This window comes from Anabrus simplex, chromosome 1, assembly GCF_040414725.1.
Source record: "Anabrus simplex isolate iqAnaSimp1 chromosome 1, ASM4041472v1, whole genome shotgun sequence".
Classification (NCBI taxonomy): domain Eukaryota; kingdom Metazoa; phylum Arthropoda; class Insecta; order Orthoptera; family Tettigoniidae; genus Anabrus; species Anabrus simplex.
Genome location: NC_090265.1, coordinates 646,464,067 through 646,491,894, shown reverse-complemented (window position 1 = coordinate 646,491,894; position 27,828 = coordinate 646,464,067). Strand labels below are relative to the sequence as shown.

General features: G+C 40.2%; 1 protein-coding gene across 1 annotated transcript in view; it reads left to right on the top strand.

The window, feature by feature from the left end:
* The window catches only part of LOC137502782 (uncharacterized), a 142,886-nt gene that overhangs the window by 103,297 nt on the left and 11,761 nt on the right, over nucleotides 1-27,828 (top strand). The window contains exon 2 of the mRNA XM_068229769.1: nucleotides 19,545-19,709. Coding sequence (XP_068085870.1) covers nucleotides 19,545-19,709 — 165 coding nt within the window. The remainder of the gene's footprint in view (nucleotides 1-19,544; nucleotides 19,710-27,828) is intronic.

Genomic DNA, 27,828 nt, shown 5'->3' with positions numbered 1-27,828 from the left:
AATCTCACATACTATATTACCGTCCTGGGAGAACACACAACCTAAATACTTAAAATCATCTACCTGTTCCAGCATTGTATCACCAATCTGACATTCAGTTCTGTTGAATTTATTCCCTACTGACATCAATTTAGTCTTCGAGAGGCTAATTTTCATACCATATTCATTGCACCTATTTTCAAGTTCCAAGATATTAGACTGCAGGATTTCAGCACAATATGCCATTAACACCAAGTCGTCAGCATAGGTCAGACCGCTTACTACATTTCCACCTGCCACTTTATACCTTTCAGCAGATGATCCATGTAAACTACAAACAGCAAAGGTGAAAGATTTTTTTTTTTGCTAGGGGCTTTACGTCGCACCGACACAGATAGGTCTTATGGCGACGATGGGATAGGAAAGGCTTAGGAGTTGGAAGGAAGCGGCCGTGGCCTTAATTAAGGTACAGCCCCAGCATTTGCCTGGTGTGAAAATGGGAAACCACGGAAAACCATTTTCAGGGCTGCCGATAGTGGGATTCGAACCTACTATCTCCCGGATGCAAGCTCACAGCCGCGCGCCTCTACGCGCACGGCCAACTCGCCCGGTCGGTGAAAGATTACAGCCTTCTTTAACCCCTGTAAGTTCCCTGAACCAAGATTTCATTCTACCATCAATTCTCACAGCGGTCCAATTGCCAACGTAAATGCCTTTAATTGATTTTAATAATCTACCCTTAATTCTATAGTTCCCCAGTATGGCGAACATCTTTTCCCTCGGTACCCTGCCATATGCTTTCTCTAAATCTACGAAACATAACACAATTGTCTATTTCTCTCGTAACATTTTTCAATTACCTGGCGCATACTGAAAATCAGATCCTTACAGGCCCTCTGTGGTCTGAAACCAGACTGGCGTTCATCCAACTTCCTCTCAACCACTGATCGCACCCTCCCTTCCAAGATGCCAGTGAATACTTTGCCTGGTATACTAATCAATGAGATACCTCGATAGTTGTTGCAATCCTTCCTGTTCCCTTGCTTATAGATCGGTGTAATTACTGCTCTTATCCAATCTGAAGGTTACCTTACCAACACTGTATGCTAATCTTACACTGACTGACAGAGCAAATGCAACACCAAGGAGGAGTGGTTCGAAAGGGATGAAAGTTGGGGAAAAAACAGAGTCGGCACGGAAGAATAATTGATGTTTATTTCAAACCGATATGCAGGTTACACAATGCGCACGGCATCGACTCAGTAGGATGTAGGACCACCGCGAGCGGCGATGCACGCAGAAACACATCGAGGTACAGAGTCTATAAGAGTGCGGATGGTGTCCTGAGGGATGGTTCTCCATTCTCTGTCAACCATTTGCCACAGTTGGTCGTCCGTACGAGGCTGGGGCAGAGTTTGCAAACGGCGTCCAATGAGATCCCACACGTGTTCGATTGGTGAGAGATCCGGAGAGTACGCTGGCCACGGAAGCATCTGTACACTTCGTAGAGCCTGTTGGGAGATGTGAGCAGTGTGTGGGCGGGCATTATCCTGCTAAAACAGAGCATTGGGCAGCCCCTGAAGGTACGGGAGTGCCACCGGCCGCAGCACATGCTGCACGTAGCGGTGGGCATTTAACGTGCCTTGAATACGCACACGCACTAGAGGTGACGTGGAATCATACGCAATAGCGCCCCAAACCATGATGCCGCGTTGTCTAGCGGTAGGGCGCTCCACAGTTACTGCCGGATTTGACCTTTCTCCACGCCGACGCCACACTCGTCTGCGGTGACTATCACTGACAGAACAGAAGCGTGACTCATCGGAGAACACGACGTTCCGCCATTCCCTCATCCAAGTCGCTCTAGCCCGGCACCATGCCAGGCGTGCACGTCTATGCTGTGGAGTCAATGGTAGTCTTCTGAGCGGACGCCGGGAGTGCAGGCCTCCTTCAACCAATCGACGGGAAATTGTTCTGGTCGATATTGGAACAGCCAGGGTGTCTTGCACATGCTGAAGAATGGCGGTTGACGTGGCGTGCGGGGCTGCCACCGCTTGGCGGCGGATGCGCCGATCCTCGCGTGCTGACGTCACTCGGGCTGCGCCTGGACCCCTCGCACGTGCCACATGTCCCTGCGCCAACCATCTTCGCCACAGGCGCTGCACCGTGGACACATCCCTATGGGTATCGGCTGCGATTTGACGAAGCGACCAACCTGCCCTTCTCAGCCCGATCACCATACCCCTCGTAAAGTCGTCTGTCTGCTGGAAATGTCTCCGTTGACGGCGGCCTGGCATTCTTAGCTATACACGTGTCCTGGGGCACACGACAACACGTTCTACAATGACTGTCGGCTGAGAAATCACGGTACGAAGTGGGCCATTCGCCAACGCCGTATCCCATTTATCGTTCGCTACGTGCGCAGCACAGCGGCGCATTTCACATCATGAGCATACCTCAGTGACGTCAGTCTACCCTGCAATTGGCATAAAGTTCTGACCACTCCTTCTTGGTGTTGCATTTGCTCTGTCAGTCAGTGTATTACTCTATGAAGCCATTTCAGGTCTAATTTAATCTATTCCTGCTGCTTTATGACAATGGAGTTTATTCACCATCCTTTCCATTTCCTCAAGCGTAATTTCATCAACATAATTTTCCTCCTCCCCATCAGCTTGGTCGTTCGCGACACCACCAGGAAGATTTCCTTTTATGTTGAGAAGATTTTACAAATAATCCCTCCACCTGTCCAGTGATTCCCTGGGATCTATTACGAATTCACCTGAATTACCCCAAACACTGTTCATTTTCTTTTTCCCTCCCTTCCTAAGATTCTTTATTACTGTCCAGAAAGGTTTCCCTGCTGCCTGACCTAGCCTTTCCAGTTTATTACCAAAATCTTCCCACGACTTCTTTTTGGATTCAACAACTATTTGTTTTGCTCTGTTTCTTTCATTTACGTACAATTCCCTGTCTACATCGGCCCTTCTTTGGATACATTTCTAATAAGCCTTTTTCTTACGTTTACAAGCTGCTCTCAATTCATCATTCCACCAAGATGTTAGCTTTTTTCCTAGGCATTCTCTTGCTGTTTCTACTACAGCATCCCTCTAAGCCACCCATTTTCTTTCTGTATCCTGAACCTGCTTACTGTCCACTATTCGAAACTTCCCACTAATCGTATCCATATACTTTTGTCTAATTTCCTCGTCCTGGATATTTTCTACCCTTATTCGTTTGTAGACAGAGTTCACTTTCTCTGTCCTAGGACTAGAGATACTTAGTTCACTACAGATCAGATAGTGGTCTGTATCCTCAAAAATTCCCTCCAAAAACCCGCACATTCCTAACAGACTTCCTGAATTCGAAGTCGGTCTAGATATAGTCTCAGACATTTAAAATATGGACAGATCATTTGGGCAATCGCATTCACAGATATAGTAAGAGAATTTGAACATAACTCAGTCCTGTTATCTCTCATTTATCTCGAATACAGGAAAACTTTGTTATTTGTTTTGAAGGAATCGAAATCTATTGGAACGTTTTGTACACAGCCAAGAAAAAAAAAAGTTAAGCACCGTTTCCCGTATCGATATACATGCATACCATCGATGTGCTTTCCGGCTCCATGACTAAATGGTTAGCGTGCTGGCCTTTGGTCCAGAGGGTCCCGGGGTCGATTCTGGGCTGGATCGGGTGTTTTAACCTTCATTGGTTAATTCCGATGGCTCGGGGTCTGGGTATGTGTGCCGTCTTCATCATTAGAATTCATCACAGGTAGGGCCCCATTCTCATAGACGTGCAGGTTGCCTTTACGGGGTCAGCTCGAAAGACCTGCACCAGGCCTTTTCGGAGGCCACACTTTATTATTATTATTATTATTATTATTATTATTATTATTATTATTATTATTATTATTATTGATGTGTGAGTAAAAGTAAATGATTAGATGTACAAGGATCTGTAATGTGCAGAACGCCCACCAGAGTGCATTTGTTATGACACCGTCCTGTTTTTGATGAGTTGTTACCAGTCAACTGCTGTGAGTTAAGCAAGAAGTGCGGAGAGGACTACGTACAGTACGAAGCAGACAGCCTGTCCACCAATCGACAGCATTTGACAGAGGCCGCATTGTGGGACTGCATGAGGCTGGTTGGTCGTATCGTACAATTGCCAGGAATGTGGGCCATTCAGATGTCACAGTGGTCCGATGTTGAACTCAATCGGTATATGAGGGCACCCAATCACATCGTGCAGGTTCGGGTCAACCAAAAAACACCACCCCGAGGGAGGACCGTCGAATGGTGCGCCAAGCAATGCGGGATCCATTAACTTCGGCACCCGACATCCGCGAACATGTACTGGAGACTCTACAACATCCTGTAAGTTCCCGCACAAGTGTCTTGACAACTCGCATCCGCCGGATTGGTGTCCTACCGCCCCATGTGTCGGTTGCCACTGACACCAGAATTTTAACGTCTGCGTTTGGAATGGTGCCTTGTCCGGGAGGCATGGACAGAAGATGACTGGCGTCGCATCATGTTCAGTGAAGAGTCCGGCTTCTCCATAATCTCCGATGACCATCGTGTGCGGGATTGGCGGCCCATATTGTAGAAAAGACACTCAGCAGTAATCCCATGGCATCGTGGTGTGGTGAGCCATAGGATATGCGTTCAGGCCACCTCTAATAGTGCTTCCGCAGACTTTGACGGAACAGCGGTTCGTCACAGACATTCTGCGTCCCCACGCCCTGCGCCTTACGGCACAGCACCCTGGGACAGTGTTCCAACAAGATAATACACTTCCACACACAGCACGTGTGTGTATGGACTGTCTAGTGCATGTAGAGATCCTCCCGTGGCCCGCAAGATCCCCGGACCTCTCCCTCATTGAACACGTGTGAGATGACATTGGAAGGGGACTCCATTCCAATAGCAACCTGCGGGATCTGGAGGGACAACTGCAACAACTGTGGACGAACTTGTTTCAGGAGAGGATCCAAAGGCTGTTTGACACCATGCAATGCAGCCGGGAGGCGCCGACATTCTACCTGTAACTGCCAACGGTCTTGTCTCTTCCAGCCCATAATGTAATCAGTTCAATAAAGGCACATGGGGTTTCAGCATATGTAGTTTCATTCAATTTCAACCACTTCTTCTGGGTGCTTAACTTTTCTTTCAGGCGGTGTATATACACGTATTTAATCACCCGCACAGTCCTTAGGAGATTTTAAAATCTCTGCACTCTCTCAGCAATTCTTTCTTGTGGGGTACATGAGATATGAAATGTATGGCCATAAAATAAAATTTAACATGATACACGTCTCACTCAGAGCATTCAATTGTGAAATTCACTACTTAGTCTTTTGCAGTTAAGTTCAAAAACGACTGAAATTTCATACTCCAGAAAATGCTCTGAATAACTGACATGCATTCGGCCCTTTTTCCAAATGGTGTCGGATGAAAGCGGATAAAAGACTTTGGTTTATGAAGAACTCCTTCAGTCACTTCTGTGGTGTGTGAGTGGTGTCTATGCCTTTTACTAACAGGTGTAAAACCCTTTGGACGAATAGAATTGAATCAAAACTTTTATTGGGTTCTTCCAAATGGATTTCTGAGCTTTTGGTGAATTAAAGTATATAAAATCTGAAGAATACATACTTTAATTTTTTCTAACATGGTATATATAACCTTGATACAGACTATTAAATTCTTGAATTTATTGAGCTCGAAATCGTGATCTGAATTTTAATAACTAAGGTGCAGACTTACTTTATCTACTGCAGGGTCATGGAGTGGTCATGGAGTTATGGACGCTAGGGTTGAGAGGCCTAGGCAGTATAGAAAGAGAGGGCTAATGTGAGTTATTTCAGGAAAAGAAATTGGAAGGTTTTCATGTATCCAGGGGGAAATAAATTGTATAAATTAGAAAGCTAGTTACGGAATATTAATTATAGATGTGGTTTGTTTTTGTAAATGCTCATGGTTCTATTATGGAGTGGATTCTATCTCACACTAATTCCTTTCTGTTCATTTATTGTTTTCATGTTGCTACATTTAGGGTTATTGGACAAAGGAATAGATTGACTGACTGGTTGTTTGATATAATCTGAATGATATTTATATCGTGATCATTAAGTCTATGGTTGACTAATCAGCAAATTTAGCACCCCCCCCCCCCAGCTTATTAGATTTTGAGAAGTGAACATTGGATCACAAATTACTGGAGGCTTTCACTTGTTGTTCCTCCCACTCACTGCATTTAAATTCCTCATCTAACGGGTACCTGATAAAGATTTAGTAAAACTTGTCGTCTATAGTGTTCTTAAGGGGGAACATTTTGGACATTCGAGGTACCAATACATTTATTATTGGCAAGTCAGGTTGGTCACCATTTCAACTTGGAGTAAAAGCAGAATACTAATCAAAGGATCGCAAAGACTCCTTCCTTTCCATTTCCATGACAATATTTTTCCTTAAGTCCTATTCGAAGGCGAGGCGACCTTTTGATAAACTACTTTCCGAAGAAAACCTTGGTGAGATGCAAAATGTTGCGTATTGTAGCACAATTCTTTAAATTATTTATTTCAATTACATAGTGGGAATTCCAATTTGAATTGTGCTGACCAAAAAGAATCAATATCTGAATATATTTTACTACATAAATAAAAAAAGTCTGTGGAACAGGAAAAAAGATAACATATTTGATCAAATTAGATCTTCACAGATGTTCAGTAGAATTCCTCCATTGGAATAGCCAGAATACTATCAACAACTACAGTATTATAATTAGGAGATGGAAATTATTGCAATCACGTTTCATACTGTAATGACTCTGAGCCAAAATAGATCGAAGAGCTAAGTGGTGGTGGTGACTATGTTAAGAGGAAGTACAATTAGGCAACCATCCTCTACTAGGCCTTACACTATCCAGACGGAAGAAATGGAAGAGATCGCACACTTCAAAAATGAAGGTATCGGCCAAAGAAGGGCAAGGGGTACGAAGGGCGTCAAAATGAACGACTCCCTAGGCCTCGATACCTAAGTGTCATAGTCGGAAAAGAACAATAGTTGACCAAGGGAGGTCAGACAGGATAGATGAAAGTGAGGAGCTTGGCACAACTAAGTGGAAGCAATGCCAGGACTCAGCTAAGGGTCCCGTGGTCGCCAACCCACGATTCCAAGTTCAGAGCCCCTTGGGCCCCTTTCCGTCGCTTCTTATGACAGGCAGCGGATACCGTGTGTGTTATTCTTCCGCCCTCACCGACAGGTGTATTATAGAGCTAACAGAAGTATTGAAGACTGAAGAGTTCGAGCCCCACTGAAGATGGTTTTCCGTGGTTTCTCCATTTTCACACCAGGCAAATGCCGGGGCTGTACCTTAATTAAGGCCACGGCCGCTTCCTTCCACTTCCTAGGCCTTTCCTATCCCATCGTCGCCATAAGACATATCTGTGTCGGTGCGACGTAAAGCAAAAAAAAAAAAATATATATAAAAGACTGAAGAAGAGAGAGACTAAAGCAGTAGACATAAGACTGCTTTGATCTTTAACAGTGAGCGTTGTCATTAACAATCAGTGAAATAAAATCATCCGATAGATGACATATGTACAAAGCATAACTACGTGACTCATTATATTACACTTTTGTTCCACAGTTAAAAATAATTTTTGTCTGTGTACACGTATTACTGGTTAAATGTTTATAATAATAAACTAAAATAATAATACAGTCCCGGTCACTCCATGTGAGATTTGTGCTGGACAAAGCGGAGGCGGGGCAGGTTTTTCTCCGGGTATTCCGATTTTCCGTGTCATCTTTCATTCCAGCAACACTCTCCACTATAATTTCATTTCATCTGTCAGTCATTTATCATTGCCGTAGAGGAGTGCGACAGGCCTCGGCAGCCGGCACAATTCCTATCCTCGCCGCAAGTTAGTGGCTTCATTCATCCCATCCCTGACCCGGTCATCGACTGGAAAACAGGTTGTAGGTTTTCGATAATACACTCCAATTAGTATTCTGATGTAATGCACTTATATATTATAAACATTTATGTACATCTGGTTATAATAAAACTGACCCGGAAAGTATTTACAATAGGACGTGAGACTTGTTAATGAACATCACAGAAGATGCTGGAAATGGCCACCGCTGTCATCAATGCAGCGCTGTGCTCTCGATTTATCACACTCAGAAACCAGCGGCGGAACTCAACATGAGTAAGTTCGTCTAGACGCTTTAAAGCAACACGATGACCTCTTAATTTCCACTTACACAGATAAACGGTGTTGAGCTTTCGTCGGACTTCGTTCCAGGCTTTCCTACACTCAAGCAATGTTTTCTGGTATTCGGACTCTTTTGGGATGGTCACGGTTTTTATTCGCTACGGAGCTCGTTTCGCGTTATTTTGCCACTTCGTTTTGCATTGCAGACTTTGCTGGAGATTTTTCCAAAACACTTCCAGTGTTAGACTATTGCGCAAACAGTTCCGTACAGGTTTTCCACGAATCGTGCTTCCCATAATACCTGGACAACGAACACGCGCTGTTTTATCGTGAGCACCATTTTGCATTGCTTTCAATAGGTCACTAAACACGTCTCATGGCGACGATGAGATGGGAAAGGCCTAGGAGTTGGAAGGAAGCGGCTGTGGCCTTAATTAAGTTACAGCCCCAGCATTTGCCTGATGTGAAAATGGGAAACCACACGAAAAACCATCTTCAGGGCTGCCGACAGTGGGATTCGAACACACTATCTCCCAGATGCAAGCTCACAGCCGTGCGCCTCTAACCGCACGGCCAACTCGCGCGGTCTGATACTAATGATAATAATAATAGGAATAATGACATTAATATCTTTCACTTCTGAATACAGTGCGAGGGTGTGCTATATGTACTAACACAAGATATGTACCACTGATACGTCCATTATTAGAAGATATTTCACTCGGATATGGAATCCTAACCTACTCTTTTCATATCTAGGATAGAGTCTGTCCAACGTAAAGTTTTACGTATTTATTCGCACAGATTTGGTATCCCATACGACTGCATAGAATGTAAAATATTGAAAAAATATCTGAAATTACAATCTTTCCAGGAAAAGCGCGAGAAGGGAGTGAAAAAGGAGAGGGGGGTGGGGGCGTGAATTTTTAAAATGAGTGTAACTATATCTAAAAATCATAAGTTTAAGGATGTCAATGTTGGTATTTGGAATCTCCTTTAAATTTAAGGAAACACGTATTTCTTTCTGTTTCCGGAGAATTCTCTTTAGGGGGTTTGAAGAAAGATGAAAAGGGTGGTTCAATACCTTTTATGAGGCTACTGACTGAAGATGTTACAGTCATGAAAATTGATATTTGGAATCTCCTTTAAAAATAAAGTAACACGTACGTATATTTGTTTGTTTTTGTAAAATTTACTTAAGATGGGGTAAATTGGAGTGATAAAGCGGGCGATTTTTTAAAATGAGAATATTTACAATATATCTCAAAAAACGTAACATGTTACAGACGTCAACACTGGTACTTGGAATCTCCGGTAAAAGTAAAGGAACACATATAATTTGTTTTCTGAAGATCTACTTAAGGGGAGGTGACAGAGGGGGTGAAATTTTAAAATGAGCATATCTACAGTATATTTTATAAACTTAACCTATTACAGACGTGAAAGTTGGTACTTTTAATCTCTTTAAAAATGTGGTTACACGTATTTTTTGTTTTCGTAAAAACACTTAAGGGGGTAAAAATGACCGAATAAGTGGGTTTAATTATTTTTATTAGGATACTGGTATCTCCAAAGTTGAAGATATTATAGACGTGAAAATTGGTATTTGGAATCTCCTTTAAAAATAAAGAAACACGTATTCTTTTGTTTTCGGAAAATCCACTTAAGGCGCGGGGGGGATAAATGAATTGGAAAATGATTAGAATTCTTGGTTTGAGGATACTTATATCTAGAAAACGAAGGATGTTACGGACGAGAATTTGGTATCTGAAATCTCCTTTAAAAATAAAGAAATAAGTATTTTCTGACGGGGAGGGGTTGGAATCAACATAAGGGGGGTGTAAAAGGAGTTAAATTCTTTTTATGAGGATACAAATAAGAAATAGACTTAAAACAATACACCCCTAAGGCGGTTTTGACTGGGCGGTGGGGAATGATGACAAAAGTATGCAATTTATACGAAATCGTTTGAATTATGGAGATAAATTTTCAAATGATATCCTAGGTGTTAAATAACAGAAGATTTGAAACAAATTTAACCGCTTAGAGTGTTAAATGGTAGTTAAGTTCTGAAAACAAATTTTTTCATTCCTTCCTCGGAAATGGTTTAACGTACGAATACAAAATTCCTAATAGCGGTATATATTTTAAATCATAGGTATGAAATAGGAAATATTTTTAAACGTTTCACCCTCTAAAGTGTTAAATGAGGTTAGTTCCGTAAACGAAATTATTCATCCCTCCAAGACCATTTGACGTATAAAGATATTATTTTACGAGAAGGGTCTTCTTTTATGTCCTAGGTAAAAATATCGTATACATCAAAATATTTCTCCCCTCAAAAACTCAATGTCCATTCTTTCGAAACTGTTTCAGGCACAAACTTATTTTTTAATGGAGAGTGGTCTTCTATATCTCAGGTGTTAATAAATATTTAAAATCATTCACCCCTTAAAAAGTATTCATTCCTCCATTACTGTTCGACGTATCAAATCAAATCAAATCAAATCAAATCAAATCAAATCAAATCAAATCAAATCAAATCAAATCAAATCAAATCAAATCAAATCAAATCAAATCAAATCAAATCAAATCAAATCAAATCAAATCAAATCAAATCAAATCAAATCAAATCAAATCAAATCAAATCAAATCAAATCAAATCAAATCAAATCAAATCAAATCAAATCAAATCAAATCAAATCAAATTAAATTAAATTAAATTAAATTAAATTAAATTAAATTAAAATTAAAATTTCACAGATTGGTCGCTTTTACATCCTAGATGTTAAGTAGGGGTTTAATAATAATTTCTCCAAAACCGTTTGACATACGAACTGAGGGTGTATTTTACAGGCTCAGCTGACAGTGGACTCTCCAAAATGTAAAACTTTGAATAATAACTTTCGTTTTAAAACTGTAGCGAAGCACGGGTGTCTTGTTAGTGCTATATAATGAGATAATTTGATAATTAGTCCGGCTCCATGGCTAAATGGTTAGCGAGCTGGACTTTGGTCGCAGGGGTCCCAGGTTCGATTCCCGGCAAGATCGGGAATTTTAATCATAATTGGTTAATTTAGCTGGCACCGGGGGGGGGGTGTTGGGTATACGTGTCGTCTTAATCACCATTTCATCCTCATCACAACGCGCAGGTCGCCTACGGGAGTAAAATCAAAAGACCTGCATCTGGCGAGCTGAACTTGTCCTCGGACACTCTCGGCACTAAAAGCCGTATGCCATTTCCATTAAATTTCATTTGATGCATTACCGACTTCTCCTTTATGCCTTATGTAAATATTTCTTAGTTGCATATTAGCAACTCTGGGTAACTTATTTTATGTCGTCAATAAAACATTTATTATTATTATTATTATTATTATTATTATTATTATTATTATTATTATTATTATTAACGAGTTCTCCCAATATTGAAAGACGTTAAGCAAATAACTCAGTCATTTCTTCTGTGGGTTCTTCTTGTTTTTGGAGTAGGCTTTCATTCTTTCCGAGAAGACTTGTTTTCGTTCTTCCGACCACTTTGGTCTGAACTGCTTATGTTGTGCTTTCTCTGATTTAGCTTCCCAATTGTTCACTTTGTGTCTAAGTATGTCTCTTTCTAGAATTTCTGTCGAACTTATGTTTGTGTTTTTGAGGTCCTTTCAAAATCAGTTAAGCCAGGGTGTTAAGTTCTTAAGTGAAATTGCATAATCTATTATCCTTTTTGTCAATCGATTTTCTTCATATCAAATGTAAGGCTTTTCAGGCGTTTGCTCTATTAACCTGCGTTTCGTCTTAGGTCTGACACTAGACTCGTCAGAGTGCCTCTGATATAGGCTCCTGATAAGGTCACCTGCATACAGTGGGTAGCGTCTGACACATCCCACTCTGACGAGTCTAGTGTCAGACCTAAGACAAAACGCTGGTTAATAGAGCAAACGCCTGAAAAGCCTTACATCTGATATGTTTTTGACATGCTCTATTGGTGAAAAAATATCTAATTCCCTCCATGGGAATTTAGAATTTTCCAGTCGATTTTTCTGGTAATTTAGTGAGATGACCGAAGAATTTCATTCGTCTTTTCCTAATGCCAATTTCGATGTTTGCGAACTTTTCTGTTGTTTTGATTGATTGTAACCTGTAACCGTCTTGCTCTTAAGATTTTCCTAATGATCTTCTCTTCTTTTTTGTTTTTCAAGTTCTTGTTTCCTGTTGATGACAATGTTTCACTTGCGTAAAGGACTGTTGGTTTAATGATGTTATAATGCACAATTTTTGTATATATACACATGAATTTCGTTGTTGTAGATGTTTTGGACTAACCCCAATGCTTTTATTATTATTATTATTATTATTATTATTATTATTATTATTATTATTATTATTATTATTATTATTATTATTTTGGAGACGGGTTTGTTGTGAAACCTTTTCAAGGCCTGTCGGTTCGATAAATTATCCGAGGTATTTAAAGTAAGGGACCCTGTCAATTGTACCATATTTTGTTCTCAGACACTAGATGCCTGTCTTTGAACATAAGAATTTAGTTTTCTCGAACGATATCTCTAGTCCCAATTTTTCTGCACTTTTTTCAGTATCTCGAGCTGTTTAACGGCAGTCTCCTTATCCTTTGTTAGTATCGCCAGATCATCTGTAAAAGCGATGTATGGTATGTGGAGGTTATCTTTGGGAAAGCCCAGTCGGATTGGCTTCCAAAACTCACATTTATTGAGTTCTTTCTCCCATTCTTCCATAACCTTATCTAGGACGACGTTGAACGGAATAGGAGAGAGTCCATCATCTTGTCTCATGCTTGTTTGAATGTCGAACAGTTCTGAGATTCCCCAGTAAATTTCACTTGAGATTTCGTGCCAGTCAGTTTTTGTTTTATGAGTTCTCGAGTTTTGGAATCTAGTCCTAAGCCTTTTTGAAATCTACAGATGTGCATGCGAGGGAATTTTTGTCTGAGAACTCGCATTTTGAGTATGGTTTTGAGGTTAAAAATTTGTTCGGAGCATGACCTATTTGGTCTGAATCCTGCTTGATATTCAGGTAATTTGGGTTCTAATTTTTTTGTTCTATGTACTATGCCGATAAAAGTTTGTACCTGACAGATACAAGAGAGATACCTCTATAGTTATTTACATTTGATTTGTTACTTTTCTATGTAGTGGATGGGTTAGAGCAATCTTCCAGTCATCCGGGAGCTATTCAGTTTGCCAAATGTTTTAAATTATTTGTGTGATTTCTTTGAGTGAATTTGGGCCTAAGTTTTTCAAACGTTCAGATACAATTCCGTCCTCCCCTGCTGCTTTGTGGTTTTTAAATTTCTTGATGCGTGAATGAATTTCTTCTTGTGATAATGGTGACGAATTTTATAGTGTGATTTCAGGCTGTATTTTCGGGTATCTCTCTGTAGGTTCTGGACAATTTAAGAGCTGTGAAAAATACGTTGCTGGTTCCTGGCAATTTTCTTTATTTGTTAAGGCCAGTTTATTGTTTCCGAAAGCAAGAGTTTTGTGGAGAAAACCCTTTAATTTGGTTCGCGAAGGTCTTGTAAAAATCGTGTGTGATGTAATATTTGAAATCGTCTTCAATTGACTTCAGATGATCGTTGACGTGTTCCCGTTTATTTTGTTTTAGAATCTTAGATGCTTGTTTGCGAAGTTCGAACAATTTCCTCTCTGTTTCTTCTGATTTGTTACAATTGTAGTTTTGAAAGGCCGTTTCCCTTTCTTATAGTGCGCTCTCAGATTCTTGATTCCACCAAGGATGTTTTTGATTTCTTGTGAAGAGGGATGAGATCTTTTGCCGTTTTGATGATTTTAGTTTGAAATTTCTCCCAATTCTCTGCAGGTTGTTCTTCCCTTATTATTATTATTATTATTATTATTATTATTATTATTATTATTATTATTATTATTATTAAATGAAATGGCGTATGGCTTTTAGTGCCGGGAGTGTCCGAGGACAAGTTCGGCTCTCCAGATGCAGGTCTTTTGATTTGACACCTGTAGGCGACCTGCGCGTCATGATGAGGATGAAATGATGATGAAGACGACACATACACTTAGCCCCCTGCCGGCGAAATTAACCAATTAAGGTTAAAATTCCAGACTCTGTCGGGAATCGAACCCGGGACCCCTGTGGTCAAAGGCCAGCACGCTAACCATTTAGCCATGGAGCCGGACATTATTATTATTATTATTATTATTATTATTATTATTATTATTATTATTATTATTATTATTATTATTATTATTATTATTATTATTATTCATAGAATTTGAAACGTACCAGCTCTGGGTGATAATAGACTTCACCTCTTGAAATCAGCAGTGAAACTATTGGTTAATATTGCTGTTTAATGGTGCACTATTTCGTTCCATACAAATTTGTTTAATTTCAGGTAGAAATATTTGCTTTTCTAATTTAGAACGTTATTTACAACGACGTTACCATAAAACATGAGTTCGAACTCTTCGAATAATTAATGGGACGCAGAGCTGACTACGACCAGGCGGGTCCACAGGTGGCGGATAGTGGGCATCCCTCCAGATATGGAGGGCAGCTGCGATATAAGCAGGGAAACCTGACAAATAAGCAGTCCCGGACCAACAGCGGCATTGCCATCAGGATGTGGTGGGACTATGGAGGGCACCATAGTCTGTAAAAAATGCCACATAAATCCAGTGACGGCAATGTGACAAGGCGAGTGAGTGCCGCCTAAAAAGCACTCTGCCATTCCCGTGGCGTCTGTTCCCCATGTTAGGGGCGGCCTGGAAAACTTCTTGGTGCAGCGAACCAAGGCGTAGCAGATGGAAATGCAAATTTCTAGAAGCACAAGCTCTAAACAAGTATCAGTCATGAAAGCTGCAATGAGTAACTCATATCCTCGTGGTGGCGAAGCTACCGAAGCTGGGCATTCGGATCCGGGGGTCCAGCAGCATTGCGCAAGTCAAGACCAGTCGGAGGGTCTTAGAATCCCAAAGACAAATCACAAATGTAAACACAGAACGTTCATAGGGACACTGAACGTAAACTCGATGTTGAAAATAGGGAAACAAATGGAACTGACTAAAATGATGGATGAACAAGAGATGAAAATATTAGCTATACAAGAAACAAGATACCGAGACGAAAATACGGTACAAACACACAACTACAGGATTTATAAAGGTAAACCAGCAGAGAAAATACAAAACACTAAAGGTCTTTGGATGTTTGGAACAGCATTTGTAGTAGCCTACACAATTCACTGGCAGACAAGATAACGAAATTCAAATCCACCTCACCAAGGATATCAACACTAACTTTCAAAAACAAGAACAAGAAATACACAATAATAAATGTACATGCACCAATAAATAAGAACAACCAACAAAATCCACAGAAAGTAGTAACATTTTGGGAAGGTCTGGAAGAAATCCTAGGAAATACTCCAGAGAAAAATGTAATTCTGCTAGGAGACTTCAATGCACAAATTGGAAGGAATGAACCATCAAGAACCACAGGAAAATTCACGGCTCACAGCAAGACAAACATGAATGGTAAGAGGTTGTTAGAGTTGTGCGAAAAATTCAATTTGAACATCATGACCACCAAGTTCCAGAAGAAGCCAAAGAAACAAACAACATGGATATCACCTAACAAATTATTGGGCGAATTTCAGATTGACCATGTTGCAATCAGTTATGAAAACTCCAGAGAAATTCAAGATGTACATGTAGCTAGAGGAGCAAACTTCGACTCTGACCACTATCTGACAAAAATTAAGATGAAATTAACACCAGAAAGGAGAAAAAGTAGTGGTACAAAAATTACAAGATACAGAATAGAAGATCTGAAGTTCAATCAGCAGACTGTGAATGAATACCAGAACAGGATAAATAAGATTCAAAGTCACAGTTGGACTGAGATGGCAACATCAATACAGCAAGCAGCGGAACAAACAATCCTACGAAGTAAAAAGAAGAAACATCCGTGGTGGAATGAAGTTTGCGAAGAAGCACTACAAAGAAGGGCTCAGACATGGAAGAAATGGAACTCAACTAAGAAACCAGAAGACTGGGAGGCATTCAAAGCACAAAGGAAAACAACAGCTAAAACCATAAGAGGTGAACGGAAACATTATGACACACAGCAACTAAAGAAACTAGAAGAAGATTTCGTGAAAAACAATACACGTAATTTCTACCAGACATTCAGGAGGAACTTAACAAGATACAAACCGCCAACCCTATGCTTCAAAGATGACGAAGGAAATCTAATCACTGGAAATGAACAGAATTGCCAACACCTTGCAAATTATTTCCAGAAACTACTGAACTGTAAAAATCCTGAGGAAACTCTAATGTTTTTTTTTGCTAGGGGCTTTACGTCGCACCGACACAGATAGGTCTTATGGCGACGATGGGATAGGAAAGGCCTAGGAGTTGGAAGGAAGCGGCCGTGGCCTTAATTAAGGTACAGCCCCAGCATTTGCCTGGTGTGAAAATGGGAAACCACGGAAAACCATCTTCAGGGCTGCCGATAGTGGGATTCGAACCTACTATCTCCCGGATGCAAGCTCACAGCCGCGCGCCTCTACGCGCACGGCCAACTCGCCCGGTACTCTAATGTTTGAGAAACCCAAGAACCAGATACCGGACTCAGAACCACCTAATAAAGAAGAAATCAGGGGAATAATAACAGGACTGAAGAACAATAAGACGTCAGGTGAAGATTCAATAGTTGCAGAGTTACTGAAATATGCCGGAGAACACTTAGTGACTCAGCTAGAAGCACTGTTTGAGGAGATTTGGCAGACAGAGAGCATCCCAAAGGAATGGAAGACATCATTAATACACCCGCTGCACAAAAAAGGAGACAGAACAAACGTTAACAATTACAGAGGAATATCATTGCCACCAGTTGCCTCTAAAATTCTATCCAAGGCACTACAAAACAGGACTGAAGGGATAATAGAAAAAGAACTTGGTGAACACCAGGCAGGATTCCGGAAAGGGAGATCATGCAGCGAGCAAATTTTCAACCTAATCTCCATAATACAACTACGTGCACCCACAGCCAAAAATCTAGTGATTGTATTTGTGGATTTTAAGAAAGCCTATGATTCAGTCGACAGAGCAACCTTGATAAGCACGTTAGAAGAGTTTGGGATAGATAAAATAACTAGAAATTTAATCAAAGAAACCATCACTGACACTACATCACAGGTTAAGTTTATGGGTATGTTGTCAAAACCATTCAAAATCGAAACAGGTGTCCGACAAGGGGACGGGATGTCACCACTCCTGTTTAATGTTATACGTGAAAAAGTGGTCAGAGAGTGGAGGAAGAGACTGACGGAATTAGGGGTGGAAAATGGAATATCACTGGGAAGATCTGGAGTCAAAATTGACTGTCTAGCATTCGCAGATGATATGGCAATACTGGCAGAAGACACTGAAACAGCCAAGGTACAAATTGAAACACTTCAAGAGACTGCTGTAAAGACGGGACTTCAGATATCCTTCGAAAAGACGGAACTAATGATTCAGGACAAAAAGGATCCGACACAAAATATTGTCACCAAATATGGAACAATTAAAAGAGTACAGAAGTTTAAATATCTAGGGGAATGGATAACCCCAACAGGACTACCAGGAATAGCATTACAGGAAAGGGCAAGAAAGATGGAAGCAGCGTACCAGTTATGTCGAAATGTCTACAATAAAAAATCAGTTTCATTCACTGCAAAAATCAGACATTACAACACTGTCATCAAACCAGAAAGTCTATATGCGATCGAATGTATTCCACTGAACAGGAAGGGCTTACTAGAAAACATTGAAAAGACAGAAAGGAAGATCTTGAGGAAGATACTAGGGCCCAGGAAAGTGGGTCAAGAATTTAGACTGCGACCAAATGAGGAACTATACAAAAGGACCGAAAAAATCACAACATCCTTCAAGAAGAGAAGACTCTGCTTCTACGGACACATTAAAAGAATGCCACCAGAGAGAACAGCCAAGCGAATTCTGGAATACATGGAGAACAGGAAGACACAAACTAGCTGGCTTAAAGGGGTCAAGGAGGATATGGAGGAAAATAATATATCACAGCAGGTAGTATAAAACAGACAGGAATACAGAAAAATCATCAACAAAATTAAGGGATTCCAAGATCAAAGTAGCAAAAAACGGACCGGCAACAACTGGTCACGAGAACGTAAAGAAGCCCACTCCGAAAGGATGAAGAAGTACTGGGCCGATCGAAAGAGGAAGAACCGTAAATGAATGATGCTTAACGTGGTTTAATAGTAGACCCATTCGAAAACAAGAATAATAATAATGATGATGATGATGATGATGTAAAAATATGCGTTTGACATCTTCAAGGTACAGGAACTATTAGCTTTAAAGGATTTTCCGGTGTTATCCTTGAAATCGAACGTGGTAATCATTTGTTGATATAAGTATCTCTCATCTTAACATTCTAAAATGCCAAATCAGCCTGCCGGGGTTCATTACCGTACACTTGAGCACAAGAGGCAATTACCTAACTCGTTACGGTACGCAGCCAATCAGGCAAAGATAGGGAAGGTCGTCTTAGACGAGAGAATGAAACGTGGAAATAAAAATTGCGCCCGGGAAGGAAGAAGGGAATCCAGGCAAAGGAAGATGTGAAAGAGGGAAGCTTTCTTCAAGCAGGTGGAAGTAATGTCGAACTTACAATTTGGGCCGATGACCTAGATATTAGGTCCCTTTAAACAACAAGCATCATCAGACTTACAATCAACTGAAATTCGCGAACGCTATGGACTATTATTGACGTGTGTTGCTGTGTATTTGCTCGTGTTTGGATATGGAGTTTCGTCCAGAAATAGAAGAGGAAGCGATCTTTGATGCTGGTGGTAGTTGTTGTTTTCGTTTTTAGAGACAAAATCATGGGAGTATCAGCCTCTCTCCTAAATATTTTTTGGTTTTGAAATTAGACGCCATGAAGAATTCAAATTACCTCGTGTCCAGAATTCACGAATGGAATTGTGGACCACATTATACATAGCGAAACTCCACTTACCTTTTCCTTTGCAAGCAAGCGGCCAGTCTGTTGGATTATGATGGGCCTTCTTTTACTGAGTTGGAAAGAGTGGCCAGAAACGACCTAATTCTCTAAAGAGACTTAGTTTCTTTAAGAAGAAAGTACAGCACACACCAGACTGCAGTTGTCACAAATTATTTTTCCAAACTAATTAGTATGAATACTTAGTTTCTGAAGACATTCGGTATTTTCATTAATTGAAGTATTTTGGATGCATGTGGAGTAGGAGTGTGTTAGTAATGTACCATCATGTTTCCAGATGTGAGCGAGCTAAGGACACTGCACACCACGCTGCGGGCGCACGTACAGTTCGTGGGCTCCCTGCTGGTGAGACAGCTGAAACGACGGGACGCTCTCCGGGCGCGCCGCGACAAGAACAATGACGTCATCACAGCGCTGCTGCAGGCCCTCTCTCCCAAGCGCAGTAAGTAACAAGTCTTTTAAATATTACACTCAAGGAGTTGCCAGTGGACTACAATTACAGACTCGGGAATTTATCCAAGTTCTCAATAATTATATTTATATTTTCTTTTTCTTCTCTGGGACAACAGTCTGCTGTGGATTTAAAGTATGCTCTCATCTATATGTGCTTGTTATAAGCCGCAAAAACGCATCAATTTGATCATTTTGTGCTCGACATTTTGTCATTCTAAACTCTAAAATTTTACTCTGCTTTAATTGTTTTGTAATGTTTAGTGGCAGTTTGGACGTTTATTAATTGTCATTAAATGTAAATGTTGGGATACAACTGGTATCAGAATTTAAGTACTCCAGTATTTATATGAAAATTGTTGACCTTGTGCTGGCCTGTGAAATTGACAGAGCATATGTAGAAATTTCCTTGATGCTCTCATGGGCTCTGACACGGCAAAGCCTAAAATATTATCATGTCTAATTTACTTCTAATTAAGTGATAGTAGAGTGTGGAAGAAAACTGGAAAACATCCAAGAACTGCGTAGTATTAATATTAGACATCATCAACGTAATCTGTTGGCCTGTTTCAGATTTATTAATATTTCGCATCAGTGACAACGTCTGCCCTCTCAGAATTTCTCTACAAAATCATTGAGCATTCGACTTGGTCCTAGACTTTTGGGTTACATTTATTCGAATTTTCAAATTCACACATGTTTGCCTTTGATTTTCTTATCAATCAATTTCTAAACTTAACAATATCTTTTATGTCTTGTTGGGCAACGTTTCTCTTTTTAACATTCAGTTCACGTACCTAAACGAAGTAGAGTGCTTGTATTTGGTATCACTCGCGGGATCTTTACCTCTCGTGAACATTGTTACACTTTTCATGTAATTTGTTCTCTCTCTTTGTCAAGAAAGCGTTTGTTAAGAGAGATTTTAAATTTTAAAGTTATGAGAACGTGATTCTGATATTATGAGATGAAGTTAGAGAGAGTGGCGATGAATCATTTTTACTGGCAGCTACTCCAGGAAAAGATTAATAAGGTTTACTAGCAGTTTCCCGCTGGCTCCGCCCGCAATGTACAAAGTATGGTGTTGTTCGTTACTATCCTCACGGATGTATTTGCAAAGTTTCGAGTTAATGAAATAAAGCACATGATCTGCTGTGGTAATAGAATGTAATATTATGTCAACAAAACACTTAAAAACACATCACACAAAGAAATTGAATTAAACGTTCCTTGGAACAACACTACGCGTCGAACTGTTAAAAAGTCCTTCGAAGATCTTCGTCCGGGAGACAAATGTACTCATAACTTTTCTAAGAATCTACCCATTTAAGTAGTTATTACCTCAAAAGAAAATGCTTGATCTACTGAGTGTTGTTAGACCAATACGAACTGCGTGCCTCAATTAGAACGAAAGATATGATTGCTTCATGAGAAAAATTGTTGAAGAAATGAGACGTCAAATGGAAAGTGCACTCATAACTTTCCTCAGAATAGTTAAGAGCTGAAATGAAAGAGCTTGATCCACTGAGTGTTCTTAGGCCAAAACGAACTCCGTACCTCAATTAGAACAAAAGGTATGATTGCTTCAAAGAGACAAAAAATTGAAAAGTAAAATAATTTGAGGAAGGCGGAAGTTAAGTGATTTATAACACCTGATGATAAATCTGTGCATGAATAAATTTCAGTTAAGAAAAGAATGAGTGAAATCGACCGGATAGAATGGCCGGACTGATTGACTTCAGTTTTCATACATTTTTTAATATATAGTTATGCATTGGTGGTTGAAATTATTTGCCGCGTGGCACGTAAATACGTACTCGTGTTAGACGTGAAGCATCAACAGTGAGTTTTGTTCTGAAGCATTGTAACACAATTAGTTACATATTTTAACGGGCACAGCACAACTATGTTTACATGTTGTTAGATAGATAAAATGAAAGTTTAGGAATATACCATAAAACTGAATATATTGAAACTTGAGAATATTCTTATGGTATAACAAACTGAAACTCAAACGTTAAGATAATAATGTGATTTGTTTTGCTTTATTCTGTCCATTACGCGTGGTCTTGAACTCAACGGAAGGCGAAATATTGAAGTCACCCTACTGTAGTGAGTGTTTGTGGAAACACTATTATTAAGCATAAGATGGAAGAATATTACCTCCTAATCTTGAGGGATGTCTACATTTGTTTGTAATATCGGGCAGAGCTGAGGACTTGGCAAGAATCACAGAGATGATTGAAGAGGACACGAGAAAAGTAGGACGTAACATTAGCATCGAGAAGACTAAGTGTTTAATTGTCAGCAGATATGGACACACCGGGATAGACAGCATTAGAATAGCTGACAGGACCTTTGAGAGGACCAGAAGATTCATGTATGTAGGATCTGTGCTATTACGTCATCGAGGAGGATGTCCCGAGCCTCATCACAGCAGTAGAAACGGCATTATTCTCGTGCAGATCACTTTTAAAATCACATCTATTGTCTAAAATCACAGAAGTACGACTTGAAGAGAACTCAACGGAAGGCGAAATATTGAAGTCACCCTACTGTAGTGAGTGTTTGTGAAAACACTATTTTAAAGCATAAGATGGAAGAATATTACCTCCTAATCTTGAGGGATATCTACATTTGTTTGTAATATCGGGCAGAGCTGAGGACTTGGCAAGAATCACAGAGATGATTGAAGAGGACACGAGAAAAGTAGGACGTAACATTAGCATCGAGAAGACTGACCCATCCTACTCTATAACTCGGAAAATGAAATGAAATGGCGTATGGCTTTTAGTGCCGGGAGTGTCCGAGGACAAGTTCGGCTCGCCAGATGCAGGTCTTTTGATTTGACTCCTGTAGGCGACCTGCACATCGTAATGAGGATGAAATGATGATGAAGACGACACATAACCCAGCCCTCGTGTCAGCGAAATTAAACAATTATGGTTAAAATTCCCGACCCTCCAGGGAGTCGAACTCGGGACCCCTGTGACCAAAGGCCAGCACGCTAACCATTTAGCCATGGAGCCGCATAACTCGGAGACATAGTACTTAATGAAGTTCAACCGACACTACTCGCAGTCTTCGGAAACAAGGTGCTGCGACGAACTTCTGGGCCCGAGCTCGTCGAAGGGGTGTGGAATTAACGAAGAAAGGATGGTATCCACGCAAGACACGTCCATGCAAGGTGCGGCAGACTAAGTGTCAATAACATCATCCGCGACAGAAGGCTCCAACAGATCAGTCATTTAAAGCGGATGCGTGACGACAGAGAAGTGAGGGGAGTACTGAAATTAAGTCTGGGACATCGGAAAAGATCCAGAAGACGTTAGTGTAGCCAACTGAGACTTGCGAGCTGTGGGGGGCATGGCGACTGATGACTGGCGTTTGTTGACACAAGATGAGTTATGAGGGCGGTCAGAATACACCCTGACTGATCGCGTCAAGTAACGTAAATATGCTATAAGTTAATGTCTATTGCTGTGACCCACTGCATCTCACGACTGGCTATTGGATAGAAACGCTTATAATGTGGCTATAACTATGATTATATTCGTGTTCAAGAAAACAATTTTACGTTTAAAACATTTGTTTAAATGAATGCTATACATTTCTAACACAAGTACTATTACTAACGTACGAATTTAGATAAAGGTATACTAAAGGATATGCTACGTCTAAAGTAACGTTTTAATAGATATTAATAATTTTGGACTCAAGTTTATGTGTTTCATTAAACACTTTGATTTAATGAAACACTTACTTCAAACTGAGTTTTGAGGTTGGAGGTTGTGTGGGATACATGAAATGCATGACAAAGAGATGTTAAATTCGAAGGAAATGAGGACCACGTGGAATCTAAATATTAAATTCTGTTTCCACTACGTATTCCCTGTGTACAGTATATATATATTAGTCTTAAAAATACGGGTTGTAATAATAAATACCAGTTTATTCTACACGTTATGTGTTTATAAAATATATTTACCTGTTGGATATGCATTTTGTCTAATGGTAATGTGTTATGTCCATAGAGTGGTGTTTATATTGTTTTGACAATACGAACTCGTAATGTTTCGCTTCTTTGCCGTCAGTACAACACAATACTCCTCTTATGCAACCATAAGTAGGAAGGATTACTCTGACCTTTTAAAATACCACGTCTCGATTTTACTATCAGATTAATAAACACACTGACCTTTAAGCGAAATAAATATTTGTTGTATATATCATGTATGCGCACTGAAATCCACACATGCATTGACGTAAGAGGACCATGCAGTCCGCGGTGGCTGAAATGATGTTACGTTTGTAATGTCCAAACGCTTTGAAATGCTACTTGATAGAAACGTGCTGAGCATGTATCTACATCATTTTATATATGCATTCCTTATTGTCGTCTTCTTCTTGTTTCGTATAGGCCGACTAAGGACCATAATATTCAACTATTGCGTTTGGGGTGGGTTCTGATGTTTGCTAAGTAACTGCGCATCCTCTGGCTGTGTTCTTCCTCTCTTTCCTTTTAGTCTGTTGTTTACAAGACGATAGCTGTGGATAAAAACTGGTACAATTATTCTAAAGAAACCTAATTTTCAATCTCGTGACATGTAACCCCCATATTTCTTTCTTTCTTTCTTTCTTAATCTGTTTACTCTCCAGGGTTGAATTTTTCCCTCGGACTCAGCGAGGGATCCCACCTCTACCGCCTCAAGGGAAGTGTCCTGGAGCGTGAGACATTGGGTCGGGGATACAACTGGGAAGTATGACCAATACCTCGCCCAGGCGGCCTCACCTGCTATGCTGAACAGGGGCCTTGATGGGGGATGGGAAGATTGGAAAGGATGGGCAAGGAAGAGGGAAGAAAGCGGCCGTGGCCTTAAGTTAAGTACCATCTCAGCATTTGCCTGGAGGAGAAGTGGGAAACCACGGAAAACCACTTACAGGATGGCTGAGGTGGCAATCGAACCTCTCTCTACTCAGTTGACCTCCCGAGGTTGAGCGGACCCCGTTCCAGCCTTCGTACCACTTTTCAAATTTCGTGGCAGAGCCGGGAATCGAACCCGGACCTCCGAGGGTGGCAGCTAATCACCCTAACCACTACACCACAGAGGCGGACCAACCCTCATATTTGAAAGGCAATTTCTATTAAGACCTTGTACAGGAGAAGAAATTGCATGATTTAAGTGGGTAAGCATATTGATGTCGGGTAAACAGTTTTCGTATTACCTTTCATCATAATTCATTGTAAGAAGTTGCAACCAGCTCCCTAGTGTATTGCTATTTATGTCCCGTGACGAATGTTTAGATATAGATAAATATCTAAATACCGAAGCTTAATGTCTGCAGTGAGGGGTACTGCAGACTAAATGGTTAACGTGCTGACTTTTGGTCACAGGGGTCCCGGGTTCGATTCCCGCCAGAGTCGGCAATTTTAATGGGTTAATTTCTCTGGCACGGGGACTGGGTGTATGTGTCATCTTCATCATCATTTCATCCTCATCACGACGCGCAGGTCGCCTATGGATGTCAGATCAAAAGACCTGCACAAGCCTCTCCGGAGGCCACAGGCCATTATTATCGCAGTGAAGCAAGTACGTTTTATGTTGGCGACCACATGGCTATGTCCGTATGTAAAACTTTGCTCTCTTCCAAATGTTTACGTTCAATTAAGAAATCATATGATAACGGGGAAATTGATGAATGGGGAAGGAATACGGGATGAAAATTAATAAGTCCAAAACAAAAGTAATAGAGTGCGGTCGAACAAAGTCAGGTGATGCAGGAAGTATTAGATTAGGAAATGAAGTATTAAAGGAAGTAGACGACTATTGTTACTTGAGTAGTAAAATAACTAATGATGGGAGAAGTAAGGAGGACATAAAATGCAGACTAGCATAAGCAAGGGAGGCCTTTCTTAAGAAAAATAAATTTTTTCACCTCGAACATTGATATAGGAATTAGAAAAATGTTTTTGAAGACTTTCGTGTGGAGCGTGGCATTGTATGGAAGTGAAGCATGGACGATAACTAGTTCAGAAAGAAAGAGAATGGAACCTTTTGAAATGTGGTGTTACAGAAGAATGTTGAAAGTGAGATGGGTAGATCGAATCACGAATGAAGAGATACTGAATCGAATTGGTGAGAGAAGATCGGTTTGGCTAAATTTGACCAGAAGAAGAGATAGAATGATAGGGCACATCTTAAGACGCCCAGCACTTGTTCAGTTGGTTTTTGAAGGAAGTGTAGGTGGTAAGAACGGTAGCGTTAGACCAAAGTGCGAATATGACAAGCAGATAAGAGCAGATGTAGCATGTAGTAGTTATGTAGAAATTAAAACGTTAGCACTGGATAGGGTGTCATGGAGAGCTGTATCAAACCAGTCTATAGACTGATGACTCAAACAACAGGATAAAGGATACAATATAGTATGCGATATATTTAATAATATGATGTATTTAAATTATTATTATTATTATTATTATTATTATTATTATTATTATTATTATTATTATTATTATTATTATTATTATTATTATTATTATTAACGTTATTGGCCACATTGGACCACTTGAGTCTTCCGACGTTCACTTTCCCTTTGAAGATTGTACTGTTTGGTTATTGCGATATGCCCAGTACTTTTTCATTTGTTCCGATCGTAATTTTCTCAATTCGTCTGAAATCGCTGTAGCCTTTCTATGTGTCATTTCTGCTGAAAATTTGCTAGTCTAAAGAAGGGTGTTAAATTAATATTTGTTTTCTGCATCTGCTATCTCGAGTCCAAGTACTTTGAGATCTTACTGAATTTCGTGGATCCATTGCCCTCCTACCTTCTTTCCAACATTTTTCATCACTATTTGTCATAAAAGCCGATTTCCTGGCAGTCGCAAGATGTGAAAGAAATACGAGATTATTTTCTTCTTCGTCGTGCTGATGACTGGGTCAATCTCTCGGTAGACTGTTTCATTAGGAAGGATTCTCCAGACACCTTCGACCTGGTATTTTTTATTTATGCAAGTTCTGATGTTTTGAGGAGATGATCAGCTCTTCTTTCGTTTTGAGTCTGGAAGAGGGTTTCACAAGCGTAAGTAGCTCCGGAAGAGTTACGGTTTCATAGTGCTGGGTCTTACCGTCTATTGACAGGCATTTCTTATTATACATTGACCAGATTAAAAATTGGTGTTTTTTCATTTTGTTAGTGTTTAAATAATAATAATAATAATAATAATAATAATAATAATAATAATAATAATAATAATAATAATAATAATAATAATAATAAAAGAGTAAGAATAAAAATAATAGGAATACTCGAGCGGAGAGGCCGCGCGTGTTAACGTGCTACGGCTAAGGAGCCAAGCTCTACATTCGGGAGACAAGTGGGGACAGTTCCTATTCATAGGTCACCACCGATTCCTTCCACCTTCAGCTCAGTTTCATTCCACATCATTCATTTAATCTTCATTAGTCCTGCACTGAGTTTGGCCTCAGGAAGGATATACGGCCGTAAAAACCTACCATATAATTTTATCTCACCTCACTCCCTATGTATTCAGACGTGTTTTCCCGAAGAGTTTTTTTTTACCAATCCAGCTCGTTCGTCATCATTATACTCACCGGAATATGCTTTATACTTTATTTAAAACTGCCTTTTGATGTTTTACTTTATCATAATAAAGTACTGCTTGCACACTAAATATTGCGTTATTATTATCTGCAACTATGCACAGAAATGAACTCTCCGAAGAAGAATTACATTATTTCTGCAAAGTACAAGATTCCGTTTGAGACATAGCCATTATTCACGCAGTTTCATGCCTGCCGTCTTACAACTGATGTGGCAATAGGACTGACTTTCGAGCTCTGGGCATGAAGAACAATGACCACAGGCTTGTGGCGAAACGAGAATGACAGCCACTAGTGGCCGTTTTTGACAGCACTGGTATACCCAGCATAAAGTGAGTGAAGTAAGATAATCGTATCTCACTTCTCCCCAGAGTGGACTTGTTTCACTCGTAAACTTTCATATCTGTATCTGTCTATTACTGCTTCGTGTCTGATCTCTGTATATACTGTTGGTCTTCCTCCAATGTTTGGTGGTAGGAAAGGAGCTTCCTT